This window comes from Calypte anna, chromosome 7 (assembly GCF_003957555.1).
Source record: "Calypte anna isolate BGI_N300 chromosome 7, bCalAnn1_v1.p, whole genome shotgun sequence".
In the NCBI taxonomy this organism is placed as follows: Eukaryota; Metazoa; Chordata; class Aves; order Apodiformes; family Trochilidae; genus Calypte; species Calypte anna.
In genome coordinates this window covers 5,442,092-5,461,451 of record NC_044253.1, presented here as the reverse complement: position 1 = coordinate 5,461,451, position 19,360 = coordinate 5,442,092, and the positions used below count along the sequence as shown (strand labels likewise).

The following is a 19,360-nucleotide window of genomic DNA, read 5'->3' as shown; positions in this document are numbered from 1 at the left end:
GTTTGAGTCTAGTATATATAAAAAGTAAATTTATATTGATAAAAATACAGCTGTTAAGAAACAAGAGTCCTACCAGCATAACATGTCCTGCTTTTGCCACATTTACATACAAATTAAGAGATGGTTTTACACATTAAGAGAATGGCATTTTTGAAGAAGGATATGGGAAGTAATCATGATATACTATCCCTGGCTGGAATTATTACTGTGTAGTTCTGACACTGAGTGTCATATCTGTAACTCACCTGCAGAAGTGCTTGCTGCATGATTCTAGGAGCTAAAAAAGTACAGTGACTGGATGGCAGAGAAATCCCTTTAAAATCTCATACAACCCACGTCTGAATCCAGAATGCCCTGAACCCAACTAGGAGTGGGTAATATGCGAAGCTGAAACTCTTGCCCTGTTCCTTCCCTTCCCTCTGGACACCCACACTCAGCTTCTGGCAAGGATGAGCACCTGGGCTGGGTGGAACTCTGCTGTGGTGCAGGAGGTGACTTGGAGGCTCCTGCCATGCATGCCAAAGGAAAATAAAGTGAATCCAAGTGAGGGGCTGCCCTGAGACTGGGAGGAAACCCTGAGGGAGGCAGTGGCTGCTCTGAGAGGTTGAACATGAGCTGGTGGGACACGGTGCTGTGCATGTTTTTATTTAGGTGTTCCAAAACCATGGATGTGGCACTTCAGGGTGTGGTTTCATTGGCATGGTGGTGTTGGGTTGATGCTTGGTTGTGGTGATCTTAGAGGTCTTTTCTGACCTTAATAATTCTCTGTGTCTGTGTGTATCTGTGCACACACCTGGCACGTGCCTGTCAGCCCAGGTCAGATGTATAAATGCTGAACCATAAACCTGTTTGGACATTTGTCTTGTGGGAGAGCTGCTGTCTGGTGAGGTGCTCTGACATTTCAGGAGATCTGGAGATCAGTGAGACCTGTGTCTCAGCTTGGCAGCAGGTGTGCTGTAAGTTTTGTGTTAATCTTACTCAAGGAACCCAATCTCCTGAATCCTCTGTTTCAGAGGACAAATGTTGGATAGTGACAGTCATTCTAGGAGTGATTTTGGTTTTAATGCCTTTATTTTGAACTTATGGTTTGCAGTTGACTTCTCAGAGCTGAAAATACCAGCAATGGTTTGAGAAGTAATGGGTTTGACCCATACATTCCATATCACAAGTGTTGGCTTCAGAACTAATTACTGTTCACATAATCAAATTCTTAATTGTTGCTTTTCCCTCAGATTGCAGGGTAGGATTGGTGCTTTTTCACCCCTGTGTAACCAAGGGGAAGAAGTGCATTTCCAGCCACATCTTTGGCTTCACCATGAGCTCTGAGCCAGCGCTGTGGTTCCTGCTGGCTGTTAGCATGGCATGGCCTTTGGGTTTGCAGCATGACCAGCAGTGTCCTCTGCCCCTCTGTAATCCACAGATTGATCTTTTATCTGACTGCAGAGCACATCTTCAATAACATTAGCAGGCTGTGTTCTCTCTCATTTCTTTGTAGTGTTCATTTCTTTCCTGGGGCTTGGCCATATGTACACATACACAGAGGTATGTGTGTGTATACCTCGTATTATTATGATTCAGAAGCCAGAATAAAGTTAATACTTATTCTTTAACCAGTGGTTGTTTTTCCTGTATTGAATCTTAAATGCTTCTCTGTGCTTTTAATACATTTTCTGTCAAGCTTTAATTTTTATGTCACTTTTCTTCTTTCTCTGAAGGTCATTTTACTACTAGATCTGGCCTTGTCTGTACATTGTTTCTTGCTCAGTACAATGCCTTTATCTTAGGAAAAGCTTCCCTATGCTTTCTTCCCTTAGTGTTTTTGCCTTTCACAGTGAATTTGGCATTTCTTGAAGAACAAACTTTTGTTTGTGATCTGTAGGCAGCCGCCTCAATATCTTGGGATATAAAACTTGGAAATTTGTGTTGCTTTTCTGCTGGGATTTGCTGTGGGATGGTGAAGTGACTGTGGCCTGGAGTGCATGCCCAGAACCCAATAATTGCTGAGTTTCCTTTGGGATAGGTGAGGAAGAATTAGGGGGAAGCAGGTCAGGATCATTCATTATGCCCCAGAGATATTCAGCAGGAATGACTAAATTGGAAAGCTATTTCAATCAGAAGTATTTTGCCACTGGAGGAATAAGTTTATGAACAGTAGTTGGATTCAAGGAGTGGAGAAACTTAGGAATACCGTTCATATTTTCACTCTTTTTTGACATAACAGCTTTCTGGGGCTTTTGTTCTGCCTTTTTTCCCTTGGCTTTTCACTTGTTTTGGTGGTGTGGAGGGTTTTTTTTGGTTTTGTTTTGTATTGTGTTTTAAATTGGTGGATGAGAGGTTCATAAGAGTTGTCATTTGTTTTTCATTACAAGAGTTCCTGTGCCTCTTATCTTTGACATGGTTGTAGACCAAGGCTCTCAAAAATTCTCTATGTGACTTGATTCTAATCCCTGTTGAATTTAATACTTTCTGTGGTTATAACACAATATTCAGACAGGACCACATTGTTATTACAGAGGGGTTTTTTGTGTCAAGATTCAGAATAAAGGTTTTGAGAGAGTGTCTGAAGGAGTCTGCCCTGTTCAGGCAGTGCAGCCAGCCCTGGGTACTCACCTCCCTCCTGCCCACCCAGTTTGTGCTGTTTCTCCTGCCCCAATTCTCTCTCAAACTGGGCAGGACCTTTAATCTCCATTGTAGATTCAATTCCTTTTCAGCTCAGTTGGGTGACAAGAATCCTTACCTACTATTACTTTGAATTAAGAAGTTAATCTTACCTATGGATAAGCAGCTAATTACATCTGGCCTGTATCAACAGGATCACACCAGGTATATATTTTACAAGGGGCTGAAGTAATATGCTTTTAAACTCTCCAGCTGTATTATCAGACTTTATGTGGTCTCTTTTATTTTCTGTCTGTTCAGGATTTTGTCTTTGTCTTGTTTAATTAAAGTAAGCTCACTCCAGCCAAGCTGGAATGTCCAATAATAACTGCTTATTAAGAAGTGGAAGCTGTGCAGTTATTAATTTAAATTATTTTGTTCCAGAGGTTTTGCTGAAATTAAATAGAAAACCAAATTAAACAATGATTTAATTAAGTGGAAGAGTTAGAACGCGGAGGCAGATTTAGAAGGTGAAGATCTAACAGCAGAGGATTCTTCTGATTGTGACATCTAACAGATGTAATCCTTCATCAGCATGATGAGGCAGAGATTTACTGTCATTCAGAGGATAATGAAGAAACCAACAGCAAAAATTATGTTACAAGATAAGAAAATAAAATGAGTATAGCTCTACAAGCCTGACTGAAAAAATCCAAAGAGATTAAAAGACACAAAGCACATATTGTGGGAAAGAAATCTCATATGGTTCAGCATTACTGCATACTCCAAAAATGCTGAAATACACTGACAAATAGAATAATATTTTAGAAAATATATAGACTTAGAAATCAACTTGTGAAAATAAAATTTCTAACGCGTTGGGATATTCAAGGCTAACCTGCCATGGAATGTATATTTCAATGCTAATCATGCCAATTTGTTCACATTAATTAGATTTATGGTTTGTTTATGCAGAGAGATAGAAATCCCATAGAAGTAAAAATTATCTCTTAACACTTCATTTGACATTAGATTATTAAAATATACTTCTATTGTGATAAGTTCACTGGCTCATTTTGAGTGGCTATAAGATGCTGTTTGATACTTTCAAGAAGGTTCTCAAGCTAGGGTAGCATCACCTAATATTAAACTTCCTGGTACTCTAGATCAAATAGATCATCTTTAACATAATTTATAACAATTAGTTTCTTATTTTCTGAATAATTTTGTTTAACAGTGTCTTGAAATTATTCTAACCTCCTGCAACTGGGCTCTTTGAGATGGCAACAAGTTTAGGGTCTCGAGTTGCCCCTACAGCAATGATTGCAATTTAAAAGCTTTTTTCATACATATTAAACATACACAAAACAAGGTAGTCATTATTTTGTCTTTTTTTTAGAGAGTAGTCTCAGTGGAGCTTTTTTGTCCAGAAAAGCAGTTTGCATATGTATGAAACTAATACAAAAATGGTAATAGTGGGAAGAGACTCATTTAACTTTTTTTTCTGTTTTACCAAAGAACCTCTTCTCTTATTAATTTTTCTGATTTTTTTTTTCTTCGTTGTGAGGATATATTCCTAAATCCCAATAATTTATGTGTGGAAATAGTCAGGTTCCAAACCCCATTCTTAAAGCAATAGAATTGCTTCAAAAATATTTTATGGGGACATGTGGATTGCTAAGTATCTCTCTTTAGAGTTGGAAACACCTTGTTTCTGTATGAATAATGCCCTGTCCATAGGAATCCTGGCCTCTGCTGTCTGTCCTGGAATACAACAGTGCTGTTTTTATTATGGGTAAAGTGTTTTTCCCACTCCCACTCACCTACCCCACTGCAGAGCAAAACTGTGGATGTGACTGGGAAGGAAAAGGAAGTCAAAGGATTTATTCAAGTTTACCAGGGTGAGTGCTTAAGTTTTACTGACTTCGATACATCTGGTTGGCATTTCTGCAGGTTTGTTGTGGATCATGAACCGGTACCAGGCTGGTGGCAAGGAGTGGTCACAAACCAGGTCCTGGGTGGCTGTTCCCTGCAGCTCCAGGGAGTCAAACCTGGTGCTCCGGCGGGGATTGCGGAGGATGCGGTGTCCTGCGGGGGAGCACTCGGGAGCTGGAGAAGGTGAGAAAGGACAAATGGGTTAATTTAAATTAATCCATCAGGATAAACATTTAAAAGGGGTTGTGTCCTCTTTTGCTCAGATTTAGTTTAGGACTGGGTTAGTTTTCAAGGCAAACTCTGGAAAAGATCAAATTTTGAATTAAGTCTGTCAAATTGGAAGCTTGACAACACAAAGATTTTACTGGTCTACACTTTCATCATACCTGAACCAAGAGCTTTAACCCTCTTAATGTCATCTCAGTCTAGTTTTGGGGCTTGACATCAGAATCTCTCCTCCTCAGAAATCACCTTTTGAGGTTCCTAGAACCTTGTAAACTTTGAAAATACGTGGGCTTTCATTTTAGTTTGCTATCTGCATTAGCCTTTTAGTCACAATATAAAATGATGCTCAAGGATAAAGTGCACTTCACGTGCATTTGAACACATATTTCAAACAAGAAACACTAAAAAGAGAAAAAGAAATGGTGAAAAAACAACAGTGTGCTGGATTTTTAGGAGTAAACTGGAATTAGGTTTGCAAACACTGAAGCCACAGGTCAGACTTGCCTGAGGCATGAGCCCAGGAAGCCAAAGGCAGCAGAGCTCCTGAGCACACATTACAAAGTTTGAAACAAAATTGCTTCCCCTCCACCTGTCCTTGTTTACGCTCCTTCCCTGTTTATTCCCATACATCTCTGGGCTGGATTTTTTCTTATGGAATATTCAGTAGTTTCTTATCACCTAATTACAAGAAGCCTTGTAGTGACTCTTTTAGAGGTTGTTTTCCTTCAGAAAGCTGATCTGTAGACTAAAAGGGCCTTCTCTTGATTATCTTGGCCATTTCCCTATGAGGCAAAGCTCATTTCTGCTGTGTTATCACTACAGAGAGGGTCACAGGAGGAGACCAAGGTGGGGTGGCTCTGCTCTGTGCCCCAGCAACAGAAGGCTCAGCTAATTTATTGTGTCAGTAATCTTTAATTGTTAATGGTGATGCAAGAGGCAGGAAGCCCATTGCAGGGATCACACCCCTCTGCCTCAGGACTGATCCTGGCAGTTAGCAAAATCCCCTCTTTGCACCATAAATAGAACATATTTATGTGACACCATTGACAGAGAATGAGACCCCTCCCCATACCACCCCATTTTTCAAATGCCACTTTTCAGATTATAAGTCTGCTTTAGCATTGTGCCAGCGGCACTCTGAAACAGATTTATCATTTTTATTTTATTGACAAGATACTCAGAAGGTCAAAGTCAATCCGTTTATGGTCCTATTTTTAAAGATTAATTTTATTGTGCCAAAGGCAAGGCAATGGTACACAAGACAAATGGGGACAAAATGTAGCGCAACGCAGCCTTTATTGCAATTTTCTGAGAACTAAACTGTCAAAGCAATAGTGCCATTCCAATGCAAAATTCAGCTGAATTAATACAATTGCCATTTTAAATAAAAAAGGAGTGCTCTAAGCTTTTCTTTTCTCCAGGTAAGATCCATTTTACAAGGGGAACTCTTGGAAATACTGCACCTCTAATTAAATACAGGATCCCATTCCCTCCCCAGGTGTCCTTTCTGGGGATGTGGACCCAGCACTGGAGACCACGTGAAGACTGTCCCTTGCCAGTTCTCAACCCAAGGGAATAAGTGACATTTCAGGAGACCAACCATGGCAAGCAAATGAAAAGTTTACACTAAATCTAAAAACCATTAAAAAGTGTAGAGGCTCCTCGACCCTCTTAATATCACTCAGTGCTTCAGGGGTGTTAATGGGAACAGGATTTTGGCTCCCGGTGCCTTTTGCACCCTAAGCACCTTCTTTCTGAACAAGAATCTCAAAGTAAACAGCTCGTTGCATGGTATTGCCAGAGGGATCCTGCAGGAGCATTGTAATGTAATTAATTGCACTCACTTTACCAATAAAAATAATAACACCAAATGCTCCCTTTAAATGTAGTTAATAACCTTCTGCTCTATATGTCTTACTTATAATCCAAATTCACACAACATGTTGTGGTCTTAGAAATTATTAACTACTCTGTCTAAACAATGCAAATAAATCAGACACTGAGGCACAACTTATTATTTTTCATCCCTCCCATAGTTTTATTTGCAGTAGTTTAGAAAATGCTGTTTATCATATTAACAGTACAGCAGCTGAATGAAAGCTATGGATGGGACTTGGAGGAGCACGTGGGGAGACATGCAAGGTCAGTAAGGAGAGGGGTGTTCACCTGTGAAATTTAACATTTTGGGACAAAAAGCCATGTGTTCCCTCCCTGAAGAGCAGATCTGTCTCAAGCAGCCACCACCTCTAGAGATCTGTTTTATTCTGTGATGAATGTCAGAAGGTGTCTGCATGCCTGTGACTGGGTCTGGTTGTGCTTGCAGGCTCTCATCAAGGAGGCAGCAAAGCAAACTGAGGTGGTGTCAGCTTCCCTGGAGCCAGCCTGGCAGACTTTGTTCTGTGAGGTTCTGCAGAAAGCTGTGAGCTAAACCATCCCTCAGTTGGTGAGTTCCCCTTGTAGAATGGTGCTTATTACAGTCTTATGACAGAATCATTGTAAACTTTAACATGTAAATTGCAGGCCGTGGTACAAGTTAATTACTACTGCCTTTCCTTCAGAAAGAAAGAAATGAATCAGTGTCATGGGATTGTATGATGAAAATGTATCTAAAAGAAACCCAAGAAGATGAAGTTGTTCACCTGAGGGATGCCCACCTGTGCCTTCTGGTGACTGCAGCTACACTCTAATCCAATGAAGCCTTTTTAAAATTATTTTTAATTCGTGTCAAGTTTGTGTACAGTGATGGAACAATCAATATCACAATTGTCCCTCCTGTCCTGGGAAACAATATAAGTCCATGTCTGTGTATGTACAGAGCCATTGGTACTCTCTGATGTGCAGGCTAACTTGCCTTTAAGCTGAACTATTTCTTTCTTTACCTAAGAAAACCCTATACATTTAATTTAATCTCCCATCTCTGTTCCTCTAATTAGATTTAAAGGGCTTATGAAAAAATGTTGGCTTTTCAGGGAGCTAAGTGCTCGTTGTTATTGTAACCATTCAGTTTTCTTTCAGGAAGAAATTAAACTGTGCAGTGAGATTTTGTTGCTCTCAGTTCAGAGTGGTGTTGGAATTAAATGTTGCACAGCAGCTGGTCTCCTCCAAAGAGCTTCTTGAACCATCATCACCCTTGATATAAGCAAGGAGCTGTTGGTAAGACATAAGGATTTATTAACTTCACTAGACTTAATAATTTTTTTTTAACTTTATGGAAGCAGCTTGCTGCAAAGAGACACAGCCTAGCTCCTTTTTGACACAAAAACCCCAAACAAATAACAGTCTCTGTTGCATCTGCTTAGTGAAAACAGCATTTGAAAAACTGTGGGGAAAATCTGTCTCCACTGAAGCCATAAGGAAAGCTGCTGTTAATGCCTGGAGGTGGGGATTCACTCCGTGTTGCTCTGTGCAAATGAAATGAAGAGCAGCCTGTGGGAAGAGAAGAACCTCCTGCAGAAGGTGGAAGCATCCACAGATACCCAGTGGAAACCAAGAAGAAAGTGAGTGTCTGAACTTGGCTCTCAGCTAAAGGAAACATCAATATGACCATGGCTGGAGGAAGACATTCATGTCAGCAGGTCCTGAGGGCAGGAAGCCCATTCTTGGTGGGTTGCTTAATATTGTACTGGGTAGGATAGAGGCTCCAGGGCTATACCAGAGACCAGACAAACAAGAGGTCACTACTCTGGAATGGCCGCAGCAGACACCCACACATTGAACACCTTAAACACCCACTGTCTGCAGCTTATTCCAAGCAGGTTGGTAACTGGGTGGTCTGCAAGCAGCCAACCTGTGCACTCCTTAGCCATGGGTTAGGTGGGAAAGAGTATGGAAGCTGCTGTGAGGATCACCAGGCTCCCACAAAGGGTCTCCTCATCAGAGGAGTCATGAGATACTTCAAGGAGGGAAGCCAGGGAAATTGGAGTGGCAGGCTGAAAACCTGAAATAACATGCTAAACCTTTTATTTCTAAAGGCAGGTGAGCATGGGTGTGCCAGAGCTCTACCTGTCACTCTTGCTCCCAGTAAATATCAGTGGCTTACAGAGAGGAAGGTTTTAAGAAGGTGGGAGATTTTGTTTGTTTGCTTTGAATAGCAGCTGCAAATCCTATAATATCAATAGGTGATGGCAGCTTGAAAACCCTGAAGGAAATATAGTCCACAAGCCTGAGGTGTGTGTTCTGGGCAAAGAAGTGCAAGTCATGCCATATTAAAAAAGGGCATTCTAAAGCTCCAGGAAATAGCTGGTGGATCACAAAATAATTTCATGTGAAGGGTGAATTAAAACCCAGTGGCTGGTAGGCAGCACCATTTGGTGATGTGCTTTAATTGTTCAGTGAGCAGGAAAGAGATTCCCAGGTGCAGATTTCTTTCTCACCATCAACCCAGGAGCCTGGTTGGAGCTTCCTCCCAGAACTGCAGAGAGCCCCAGGGCTGGAGAAGCTCAGAGGCAGAGAGAGGAGGTGGCTGTGGAGCTTTTGAAGTACACTTGAAAACAGGCAAGCATAGGTGTATGTAAGTATGCATACATGTATATGAAAATATATATATTTATACTTTCCAAATTATGCATGGAAATTCCCATATTTTTGTAATTTGTGTGACTTCAAGTAAATGTATGAAATCCTTCCGGGGCAGATTTTCAGATTTCCACTTTTTGTTTCTTACTCTAAAATCCACAGTGGGACAAAACATTTACCAGAGTGTCTGAATTTCTCTACACAACAAATTGAATAAAGCTTTTAATTTGGAAAAATCTGCCCAAAATTTTGAGGCTGTTGAGCAAAATTAACACCAAATTGCCTGCAGACAAAGGATGCATTTGCTTTCTTCTCTTTGTGCTTTAGATACAGAAGGAAACCTTTTATTGTCAGCCTCTTCCATACCCTTTGGCTGTACTTCACTGATGCAGGAAAGCTCAGGTGAAACCTTCTGGAGCTTTCAGTGTGTCAGTGGCATCCACTTCCCTGTATGGTGATTTACCATTGACTGAAAGAGAGTTTGGGCACAAAAAGAAGGCAGGTGTTGGAAAAGGGAAATTCTTTCCAAGCTCTTAATGGATGTGCTCAAAATTAACAGCAGAAGTCTCTGATCTGACAACATTAAAACATTTCTTTTGGTGGATGGAAGTTCCAGATGAACAGTAATCTATGAATAGCTAAGGCATCTGAAGCTATGAAACATCTGTCAGTTTATGACAGACCTAAGTTGCTGCCTTATTTCACCAAGCTTTGCTAAGATTTTAATACAATCATTCTGCATGCTGATGACAAAAATCTTTATTCCTAAGAACATTCAGAGGAAGAAATTTGTTGTGAATGTGATCACAACATAAAAATCCTTGAACCGTGCATGCTCCTCTGGTAGGTAGAACATATAAATTTTTATAAAGACTTTAGTAGCTAATAAGTAAAGCTATTTTCAGTTAATGCAGAAGCAGAAGAATCTCCTACTGAAGGGAAATGATAAGGAAGCACGTTGAATACACACCAGAAGCTCATAATGGCCAGGTCTTGAACAAGGTATAAGGCATTCATAGGATGAAATTGATAAGGGTAGATGAATCATTGTGCTAAATGAATGTAATTATAGAAAATCTGACCCAGGAAAAGGCTGAGCACCCTCTGAAAAGAATAAGACATTTTTCACACATATATTATCTATACTGGATAAGAGACAAAATTAAGAAAGAAAATCAGGCCACGCAACAACATGGTTTTCTAGGATTGTGCTGCTTAACACTTCCCCTTAGGTATCACACTGTTTTGAAAATAAGGTATCTTCTTGTAACCCAGGCAACTCAGCATACAATTAAGGACCCTTTCACATGTATGCATTATAGTTAGCACTCATCTTTCCAGGCAGGCTTTAGATTGTTCACCTCTAGGGATCTGCTATTTTGGAAACAAACCGTAGCCTGCAATACATCCTCCTGCAGTGCCTGACTGTGATCCAAACACCAGTGACAAAGGCAGTGAGGTAGGAAGAGATCCCTTCTTTCCTCAGCCCCATGGATGCTCTGGATGACACTCTTGATATTTTGTACTTAAATGTAACTGGAGCTCTTACTCCAGTTTGCTCCCATCAGGCAGGATTAGTGAGTTTATTGCTTAATTTTAGGGATTTTTTTTATTTTTTTTTTTTTTGTCACAAAGATGATAGCACAGGGCCCTGAGAGAAAATGCAGTTGAAAAATCTCCTACAATCTCAGATGTTGTCTGTATGCTGCATCCAAGTTTCATTTGCCTGGGAACAAGGTCACTTATCATCCTGGTCTATGAAATCAAGCAATTTGCTATTGACAAACCAAGGGCCAATGTTCAGTTCCAGAGAAAGCAATTATTTATTCATGCCAGGATCTCTTATCTTGGTTTGCATTTCTATTTTTAACTTGTGGTTTAGAAGAGAGGAATTGATTATGTGGAACTTCTCTTCTGGCCTGTGTTTCCCTTGAATGCTTTGCAGGACAATGAACCACCTAGAGAGGGGGCAAACATAGACAGCCCTGCTGCTTGCCAGGGGCTACTAGAGGTGTCAAGAGACTGACAAATAAGGTGACAAAACCCCAGATCGCTGCAAGAAATGTGAGCAAAGTTGTCACAAAATGGAACTTCTGGGCAGTTTATTGTTGAGTCTGGAGGATTCTCACAGGAGATGAGCTGAAAAGCCTTTTCTTCACTGCTCCATAAACTGAGGGGATGAAAGAACTGAGTATTTTGGCACACGTGGTTAAATGACCTGGATGAGCCAAGAAGTTTACAGCAGAAGTGTTGTCCTATAAATGCTTTGTTTACCAGCACTTGGTGTCTGGCACCTCTCATCAGTGTGAAAACTGCTGATGAAGAAGGTGGTGGGCACAAGAGGCACAACACAGGGATAAAATGCAACAGGCAGCTGGACAGGACAGGTGAGGTATGTAATTCCCCTGCCCTGAGAAATATGGCCTCACCTACTGAATGTGCCAGGTAGAAAAAGCAACAAAGCCAAATTGTGTCAATTACTCCATAAAATTTTACCAAGTCTCAACCTCTCTAACTCTTGGCTTCAGTGGCAGGATGGCTGAGCATCTGAATATAGAAATCACTTAGAATTGCTGTGTCAGAAGAGAATTAAAAACCTCATAAATTTCCTCAAGTTATCTTTGAGTTAATGATGGTGCCTTTAAGGACTTCTGAGCAATCAATAGAAAGAAAATTATAATTATTGTTATTGATTGGTCTGTTTTGCTCTCGTCCCTCAGAACCAACAAGTGAATCAAAATGAAAAGCTTCTTTCTTACCTCCTAATCTCAGTTGAACACACACTTGCAAATGTAGCTTTTAGTGAAAACGAACTCACATGTTTTGATTTTAGAACCCACTGGGCTCTATTCAGATGGAAATTTTATTTCCCTGGTTTGCCCCTTGGAGAGCAGGAGCTCCCTCCATGCCTCAGCGGTGACGCGGGCTGAGTACAGTTTGCGAGCCACGCGTTTTTACAGACTGCTCCCATGGCAAATGCTGGATTTTTGGCCACATTTTCCCTCCACTTCTTCAATTTAATGCTGTATGTGGATGATACAGCACTGGGGAAAGTGCCCACATTGACTTATTGTCAGCCCATCCAGGATGCAGCAGAGACTGGCAGAAAGATAAGGGGACTCTGACTGAAGGCAGCTCCGTGCTGCCAAACACCGGAGCCGTGTGTGTGTCCTGGGTGTGATTTAGTTCCTAACGTATGCAGGGTGACGAGGCAATTTTTCCTGCCATTGTTTTGCTATTATTCATTGCTATTATTCATTCCCTTCCCTGGCACAGTAGTGGTTTCAGCAGCCACACTCTCCACTCACATTTATAATGTTTTTTTCCATCAGGGTTTTGACATTTAGGAAAAATGGTTTGGTTTGCTCTTGCCGTTGGAGTGAGGTTTTATTTGTTACCATCCTGCAGCAATGGACATGGACATGCTCCACTTCCCAACTAATGCACAAACCTGGAAGGATCTTGTCACCTCTGGACCAAAATTCAGGTCTTCTTCAAGCTTGTCCTTTATCTTCTCATAGGCTGCAGGCACTCGGAAACTTGGAAAGAGCCAACAAAAAATGGGCTCAAGCAAATAGCAGCTCCTGCTGCCAGTGTAAAAACCCTTCTCATGCATTATAGTTCTTTGGATGGATTTAAAAATATTAAAATAAAAGGTCATGAGCTAGAAATAGTTGCTGGCCTGCCTGGCCAGTCTGATAAGGTAAAGCTGTGTACTCCCAAGCGTGGAAGTGCCACATTAAGTCTAATGGATTCCCAGCAACCAAGTTTATCAGCAGCCCTCACTGTTTGCTGCTTCTTTAACATTCAAAAGATATGGTTTCTGTACATATGGTCATAATTATCTTTCAAATTAAAATGCACTAGTGCCTTCCTCCTATGGAAAGAGGAGACTTACAGTTCCAGCCAGCAGTTTCCCTCAGCCATGGGGATGTTTCAGGGGAATCTCACACCTCTGGTGTGACAAATGCTGCATCTAGCACTTGTATGAGATCTGTTGATGCCTAGTCATGCCATGAAAAAGGAAGGCTTCCAGTACCTATAAATGAAAACCTCCAGATAAATGCAATTACTGGTTTTATTTAGGGGAATTTAGACCCCCATTCCCTGTCCTGATAGGTACTGTTTTGCCTTTTTGTTTAGGATCAGCTCTGCTTTGGTTGCTCCACAGGTCTCTACGTGTTTACCAGGAGTGGCAGAAGCATTCGTAAAAACCATTGGGTTTTTGTAAGACTTCAGCTATAAGCTGCTTTTTGATGTAAAAGAAAATCCAGTTCAGCTGGTATCAACTGAGCCTTCCCTCCATTTACAGCTGCTCCTCGTGCAATCTTTTAGGATGTAATTACCATAACAAGAAGAAACATCTCCATAATTATATGTGCATCAAGCAAAAAGCCTTTCCCTGGCCATCCAGCTGGAGCTGCAGGTACAGAGCCACACACTTAGAGGAGACACAGGGGATTAGGGATGCACAGGAATAACCACCAGACAATTGTTGCCCCATATGGTGTGTATTGCAGGCAGGGGGGCTTTGCTCAGGCCCAGCCATGCAGAAGGTTAGGAGACTGTTTTTTCTCTTTACACCAAACTAGCTTTGATCAGAGTGTAAGTGTGAGGATGTATGTATGCTCACTTAAAAACCCTTCCAAATGTGCTGGGGATTTTTGTGTCCTCAGAAAGTTTTCTGAGGCAGCTCCATGTCCCTGTGGCTAGCCAGGTTTGGGAGGTGTCCTGGGCAGGGATGGGGTGGGATGGGGATTTCCACCACCACAGTCAAGATGGTGCTGGTGTTTTTTACATGTGTAGCACTAGAACTTTCTGATTTTCTTCAGGAGGTAAATAAAAGAAAATCAGATTGCTGTATGGGGTCTTCTTGATAGGAACCATGCTTACTTTCTGAGACACTGATAAGGCAGTGTAGTTTCTTCTTAACAGACAAGATGAATCCTAGTAATTTTTTATTATTATTTCTAGAGCCATTTCCATGCTGAGTTTTCAATTCCTACTCCTCCACCTTCCTCTTACCTTATAACAGTAAGAGTAGACTTTCTCTTATACAGCTATTTTATTGAAAAATGTGGCTTAAAAAAAAGAATACAGCCAGTATTCTTAAAGGAGGAGATAGCCAGAGCTTAATTCTTTTGTTAGAGAATAATTCACCCAAACCTGCTATATGTGTATCAACATCTATAGGTAAAACAAGGCAATTAAAGGCAGACATGCACTATTTTGGGTTTTCTTCCATCTTTTTGTTATCAAAACCAGACTCAGCTTTGCATTCTTACTTGGTAATTGGCTAATAACTGTAATTTTCATCTTAAGAAGATAGGCTAGAAACCACTGTTCAGAAAAGCCTTGCAAAATAACAGTTGATCAATTCTTCATTATACTTGATGCATTCAGTTTACCACAGTCGTTTCATTTGCAATTTGAGCTCAAATAAAAATTAAAAAAAAACCCACAACAAAATAAGAAACCAAACATCAAGAACCTATCCAAGCAATTTCAGATTGGAAAGCCATAACACAAATTAGTACACAAAGAAACAGCAGGCAATCAATTGATCATTTGCTACTTTATTCTTTAACAATTTGCAGTCATTGCTGAGTTGCTTTTGAAACTTGTAAAATTTGATTACATGAAACCTGGTGAATGTCAGGCTTTGGTCATTTTGGTGTTGTGTTTTATGAGCTGTTTAGAGAATAGAGTTTGTATAGGTGGATCCATCTGGCACCTGCTAAAATCCTGCACGAGTGCACATAGCTAAATCTTGGCATGGAAGCCCTGGCAGCTCTATTTGTGTTGTTTTCTCCTCTTGACCCAGTTCAGAGAAGGTTTAGCTCCCACTACAGCAGGTATGGGCCACTCCACAAGACACACTGTAAACCTTCAACACCAAACCAGGGCATGAATCAGCTATGGTGCCAGGCTGACCACCATGTGGGTGGATTATTAGAGAAATATAATGATGTTTTTAACCCTGCAGTTTGAATAACATGCCTGTCAGCCCATTTATAAGAAAGGGGCTTGCCTGTGATAGACTGAGAAGTGGTGGTGCCACATGCTGCTGTGCAGACCCTACACCTGTTCACAGTTATTATAGGTGACCTCCAGAAGGCTATTTTTAATCCTCCACAATGTTCTTCTTTCTGCATTCAGAAATGAGGATCTCATTAACCTTTTTTTAGCCTCAATGTCGAATTGAGTTGTATAAATGCAACTTGGAAGCAGTGGGTATGCTCAGGGAGGCACTGGATGTGCTGGGAGCTGCAGAATAGACCCAGTGGAAGAGCTATGAACAAAGAGACAAGAGGGAGTGACTTCACAGAATCATAGAAATCAGAGAATCATAGAATTTTAGGGGTTGGAAGGGAACTCTAGAGGTTCTGCCCAAGCAGGATCCCTAGGGAACACATCCAGGGGGGGTTTGAGTATCCAGAGAAGGAGACTCCACAACCTCTCTGGGCAGACTGTGCCAGGGCTTCCAGTGCAAAACACATTGACCTCTTCCTCTTGACACCCACACCTCAGATATTTATAGACATTAATAAGATCCCCTCTCAGCCTTCTGTTCTCAAGGCTAAACAGCCCCACTTCTCTCATCTTGTCCATAGAGGACAAATACACCTCCCTGCTAACAAAAAAAATACTGTGCCCAGGGACATCCTGAAGATGAATCCAGTGCTGTCAGTATAGGAAAGGGACACCATTGGATTGCCACTGCTTTCAGTTCAAGAGGATTGTGTCCGCCAGACTTGAAGCATCTCCTGCTGGGTCTGGGCTCTGCTGGATGATTTGGAGCTGGTTGGTTTGCCCTGACTTGAAACCCTGGGGCAATGGGCTGAGCACTGGGTATCCCACAGCAGATCCCCCTCTGCTCTCTTTTGTAGAGTTTTGTTGACTATAAATAAGACCATACCAACTCTGCCAGCTTCCAAAACTGTTTCCCTTCCTTTTCTTTTGCTTTGCACCAGTGCATGTTCAATTATGTTTATAAGGTGCATAACTTCTAAGTCTGATACCAAAATGTTGTACTGTCTCATGGTATCCCTGTGGAACAGAAACCAGGGAGTGAGATATAAAACCCAATTTCTTGTTTGCTCCAACCTCTGCTGATTCATGATACCTGGATGGAAAATGTTTCCTTTATTTTTCTAGGTAAGAGAGTTTCTGGCAGAGGCTTTTAGCTGTGGGAGAAAGCTTCACAGATGAGGCTCCTGAAGGTGTGGAAGAGGAGAGATTAGTTCAAAGTCCCTCAAGTACAAGGTTTCCCTGCTGTCACCTGCTTCAGTCTCACTGGGAATTTGCCAACCTCCCTGCTCAGTCTCCCAGTTGTGGTGGTTCCTGCCTTTCTGGGCCAAATGCTTCTCATGGACATCAAAGCTGAGCTGCTTTGGGTAAGTGCATTCACTTGGTTTAGAGGTGGGCCAGGTAGTTTGTCCTGCACTGCAGGATGAGTGTGTGTCCTTATTCTGTTCTCACTCTCACCACGTTATTGAAGTACCTTTACACTTAAAATTACATTTATTGTGAATAAAGTTCAGCCTATCTAGTGGTTAAGACAAAGGGTGGTAAAAAATAGTATTATTGCATCTCTTAAAGAGTTTCCTTGCCTTGCCTGACTCTTAGTTCTGTTTCTTTTGAAAAATTGATGTTGAGTTGCCTTTTGAGTTTTTAGTGTAGGGTTTATGTTCTATTTTTGGAGTCTTCTGCATTGGCTTGAATGATTCTGCAGCTGATCATGTTTGGCATGCTTTGGTCTGAACACTCCAAAAATCAGCTTTTCATCCACAAAAAAGTGCAGTACAAGGCTTATTGTCTCTTGTCTGAAGCACACTGAGGAGAGGTCTGTGTTGCTGGTAGACAAACACCAGAAAAGCCAACGTTCAGGCCTGCCAAGGTGAATCATGCTGGGGCTGCAGGACAGAGATGCAGCTATTTTGTATTTCTTCACTTCAGCCCCACCATTTCCCCACCTATGTCCAATGGAATTCCTTTTGGCAGGAATTGCATCTCTCTTGTACCCCACATTTTACTTTCGAATCCGGGTCCAGGTTTACGGCCAGAGTCTTTGCTAGCTATTTTTTTAGCCTTTCATTCCCTGTTATGCCACCATAAAATTGTAAGCTAAGGACAAGTTTCATCTCATCCTTTCTCTATTTGCTGAAATAAGAGTCTGGTGTAAAGGAAGGCACTAAAATCTGGGTTATTTCCTTACAGAACATGTAGATTCAGCAGCACGGCTCGATATTAATAAAACCTGAATGTCTAAATCCCTGCAAACTGGGATAAAAGTTTTCTCTCAGGGACCAGCAAACACACACTTAAACCACTGAATTATCTTCATTCTAAAATAACCTTCCAGCAGTACCACGGGGCCAGGCTCCACTTTGGGTTATTTTGCTGTGCCTGGAATTGGGAGGCTATTCCAAACACAGGCACAATGAACAGCAGGGTTGGCCAAACATGTGAAGACTTGAGGTACAAAAGGATTAACAGATGTTAATGTTCTACAGTTTTCTGCTGCAATAAAAGTACCAGCAGCACCCAGAGTAAAGCAGAGAGGAAAAGGCTGCAAGTAGGAGGGACAGAAAGGCTCAGCTATAATATTGTGCTGTAGGAAAGTTTGAAAGACAGCTTTTGAGCAGATGTTACAGGCACGTGGAAAATTTAATAAGTAGATAATTTGCAATTCACTGGTCCGGTGAAGAAAAGTGACTTATTCCAATCTAAAATTAAACCTTTCAGGTTTTTGTTTTTTTTTTTTTTCCAGAGAAATAGACTCTCTAAAAGACTGCTAAAAATTGAAAGTCAGCCTAATCTCCCCTTCAACCTGAAATTAAATATCTTGGAAATAGGAGGCCTTGAGTAATTTCCTTTGCAGAGACACTGAAAGGAAGTATTTCAACTTCTAGCAAAATATGCATCTTTTTCTCTAGGCCAAATAGTTTGTCACGTTCAAAATAAAACTGTAGTAGGCCTTGCTGCTGTGGAGAAAAGTGTCACTAATGCCCAAAACGTGCTCCTCGGGGCCCTCACATCACCCCAAGGAGCTCAGCCTCTCAGCTTTCCTTTCTCCATCTCACCTTTGTTCACATCAACTGCTCCATGTGATGAACCCTTGATTTTTTATTCTGACTGCAAGACAGCCAGCTCCACAACACAGTTCTCCTGCAACCCCCCATGGCATGGCAAGCTGGAAATCACACAGCTCCTGTTGCTGTGGTGTCAGGGAAGCAATTCCTGCACACAGGAGGATGGAGTGAGCCTTGGGATGGCACTGAGCCCAGCTCTGGTAAAAGAGCACAGAGGGATTTTGGCAGGAGGAGCACTGAAAAGAGGAGCAGCCTCCTCACTCCTTTCCCTGACAGTCCTTCTCATGGCTGCAGCATCTGCATGGGAACAGGAGGCAGGGAGACCACTGGGGTCTCTTGATGGTCCCTCTGTTCTGGATGTGTTTCCCTCTCCTCTGCCTCAAGCAGGGATGGCTCATTCTGATTTATCTCCCTTACTGCAGTGGTTGCCATGTCCATGGCTCTAGCTGTGTGCCCAAAACTTTACTCTGGATCCATGTCTCTTGCAATATGGTTACAAATTTCTTCAACAAGGCACAGTCTTCATATTATTCTCTTTTGCTCTCTGCAACTCCCTGAAAGGAGGTTGTAGCCAAGTGGGAGTTGGTCTCTTTTCCCAGATGACTTCCAACAAGACAAGAGGGCACAGTCTTAAGTTGTGCCAGGGGGAAGTTTAGGTTAGATATTAGAAAGAATTTCTTTATGGAGAGGGTGATCAGACATTGGAATGGGCTGCCCAGGGAAGTAGTGGATTCTCCATGTCTGGAGATATTTAAAAAGAGACTGGATGTGGCACTCAGTGCCATGGTCTAGCAACCGCAACGGTGGTTCAAGGGTTGGACTTGATGATCTCTGAGGTCCCTTCCAACCCAGTCGATTCTATGATTCTATGATTCTATGATTCTATGATTCTATGATTCTATGATTCTATGATTCTATTCTTCTGAGATGTAGCTGCCCTTCCCATATTTCTGCACCCTTTTAGGACAGTTTTCCTTATACAGGATGCAAAT

At 41.6% G+C, this 19,360-nt stretch overlaps 1 protein-coding gene across 1 annotated transcript in view; it reads right to left on the bottom strand.

Annotated features, from left to right (window-relative positions):
- The window catches only part of LOC115598593 (von Willebrand factor D and EGF domain-containing protein-like), a 173,305-nt gene that overhangs the window by 130,565 nt on the left and 23,380 nt on the right, over window positions 1-19,360 (bottom strand). The window contains exon 2 of the mRNA XM_030454378.1: window positions 4,523-4,707. Coding sequence (XP_030310238.1) covers window positions 4,523-4,707 — 185 coding nt within the window. The remainder of the gene's footprint in view (window positions 1-4,522; window positions 4,708-19,360) is intronic.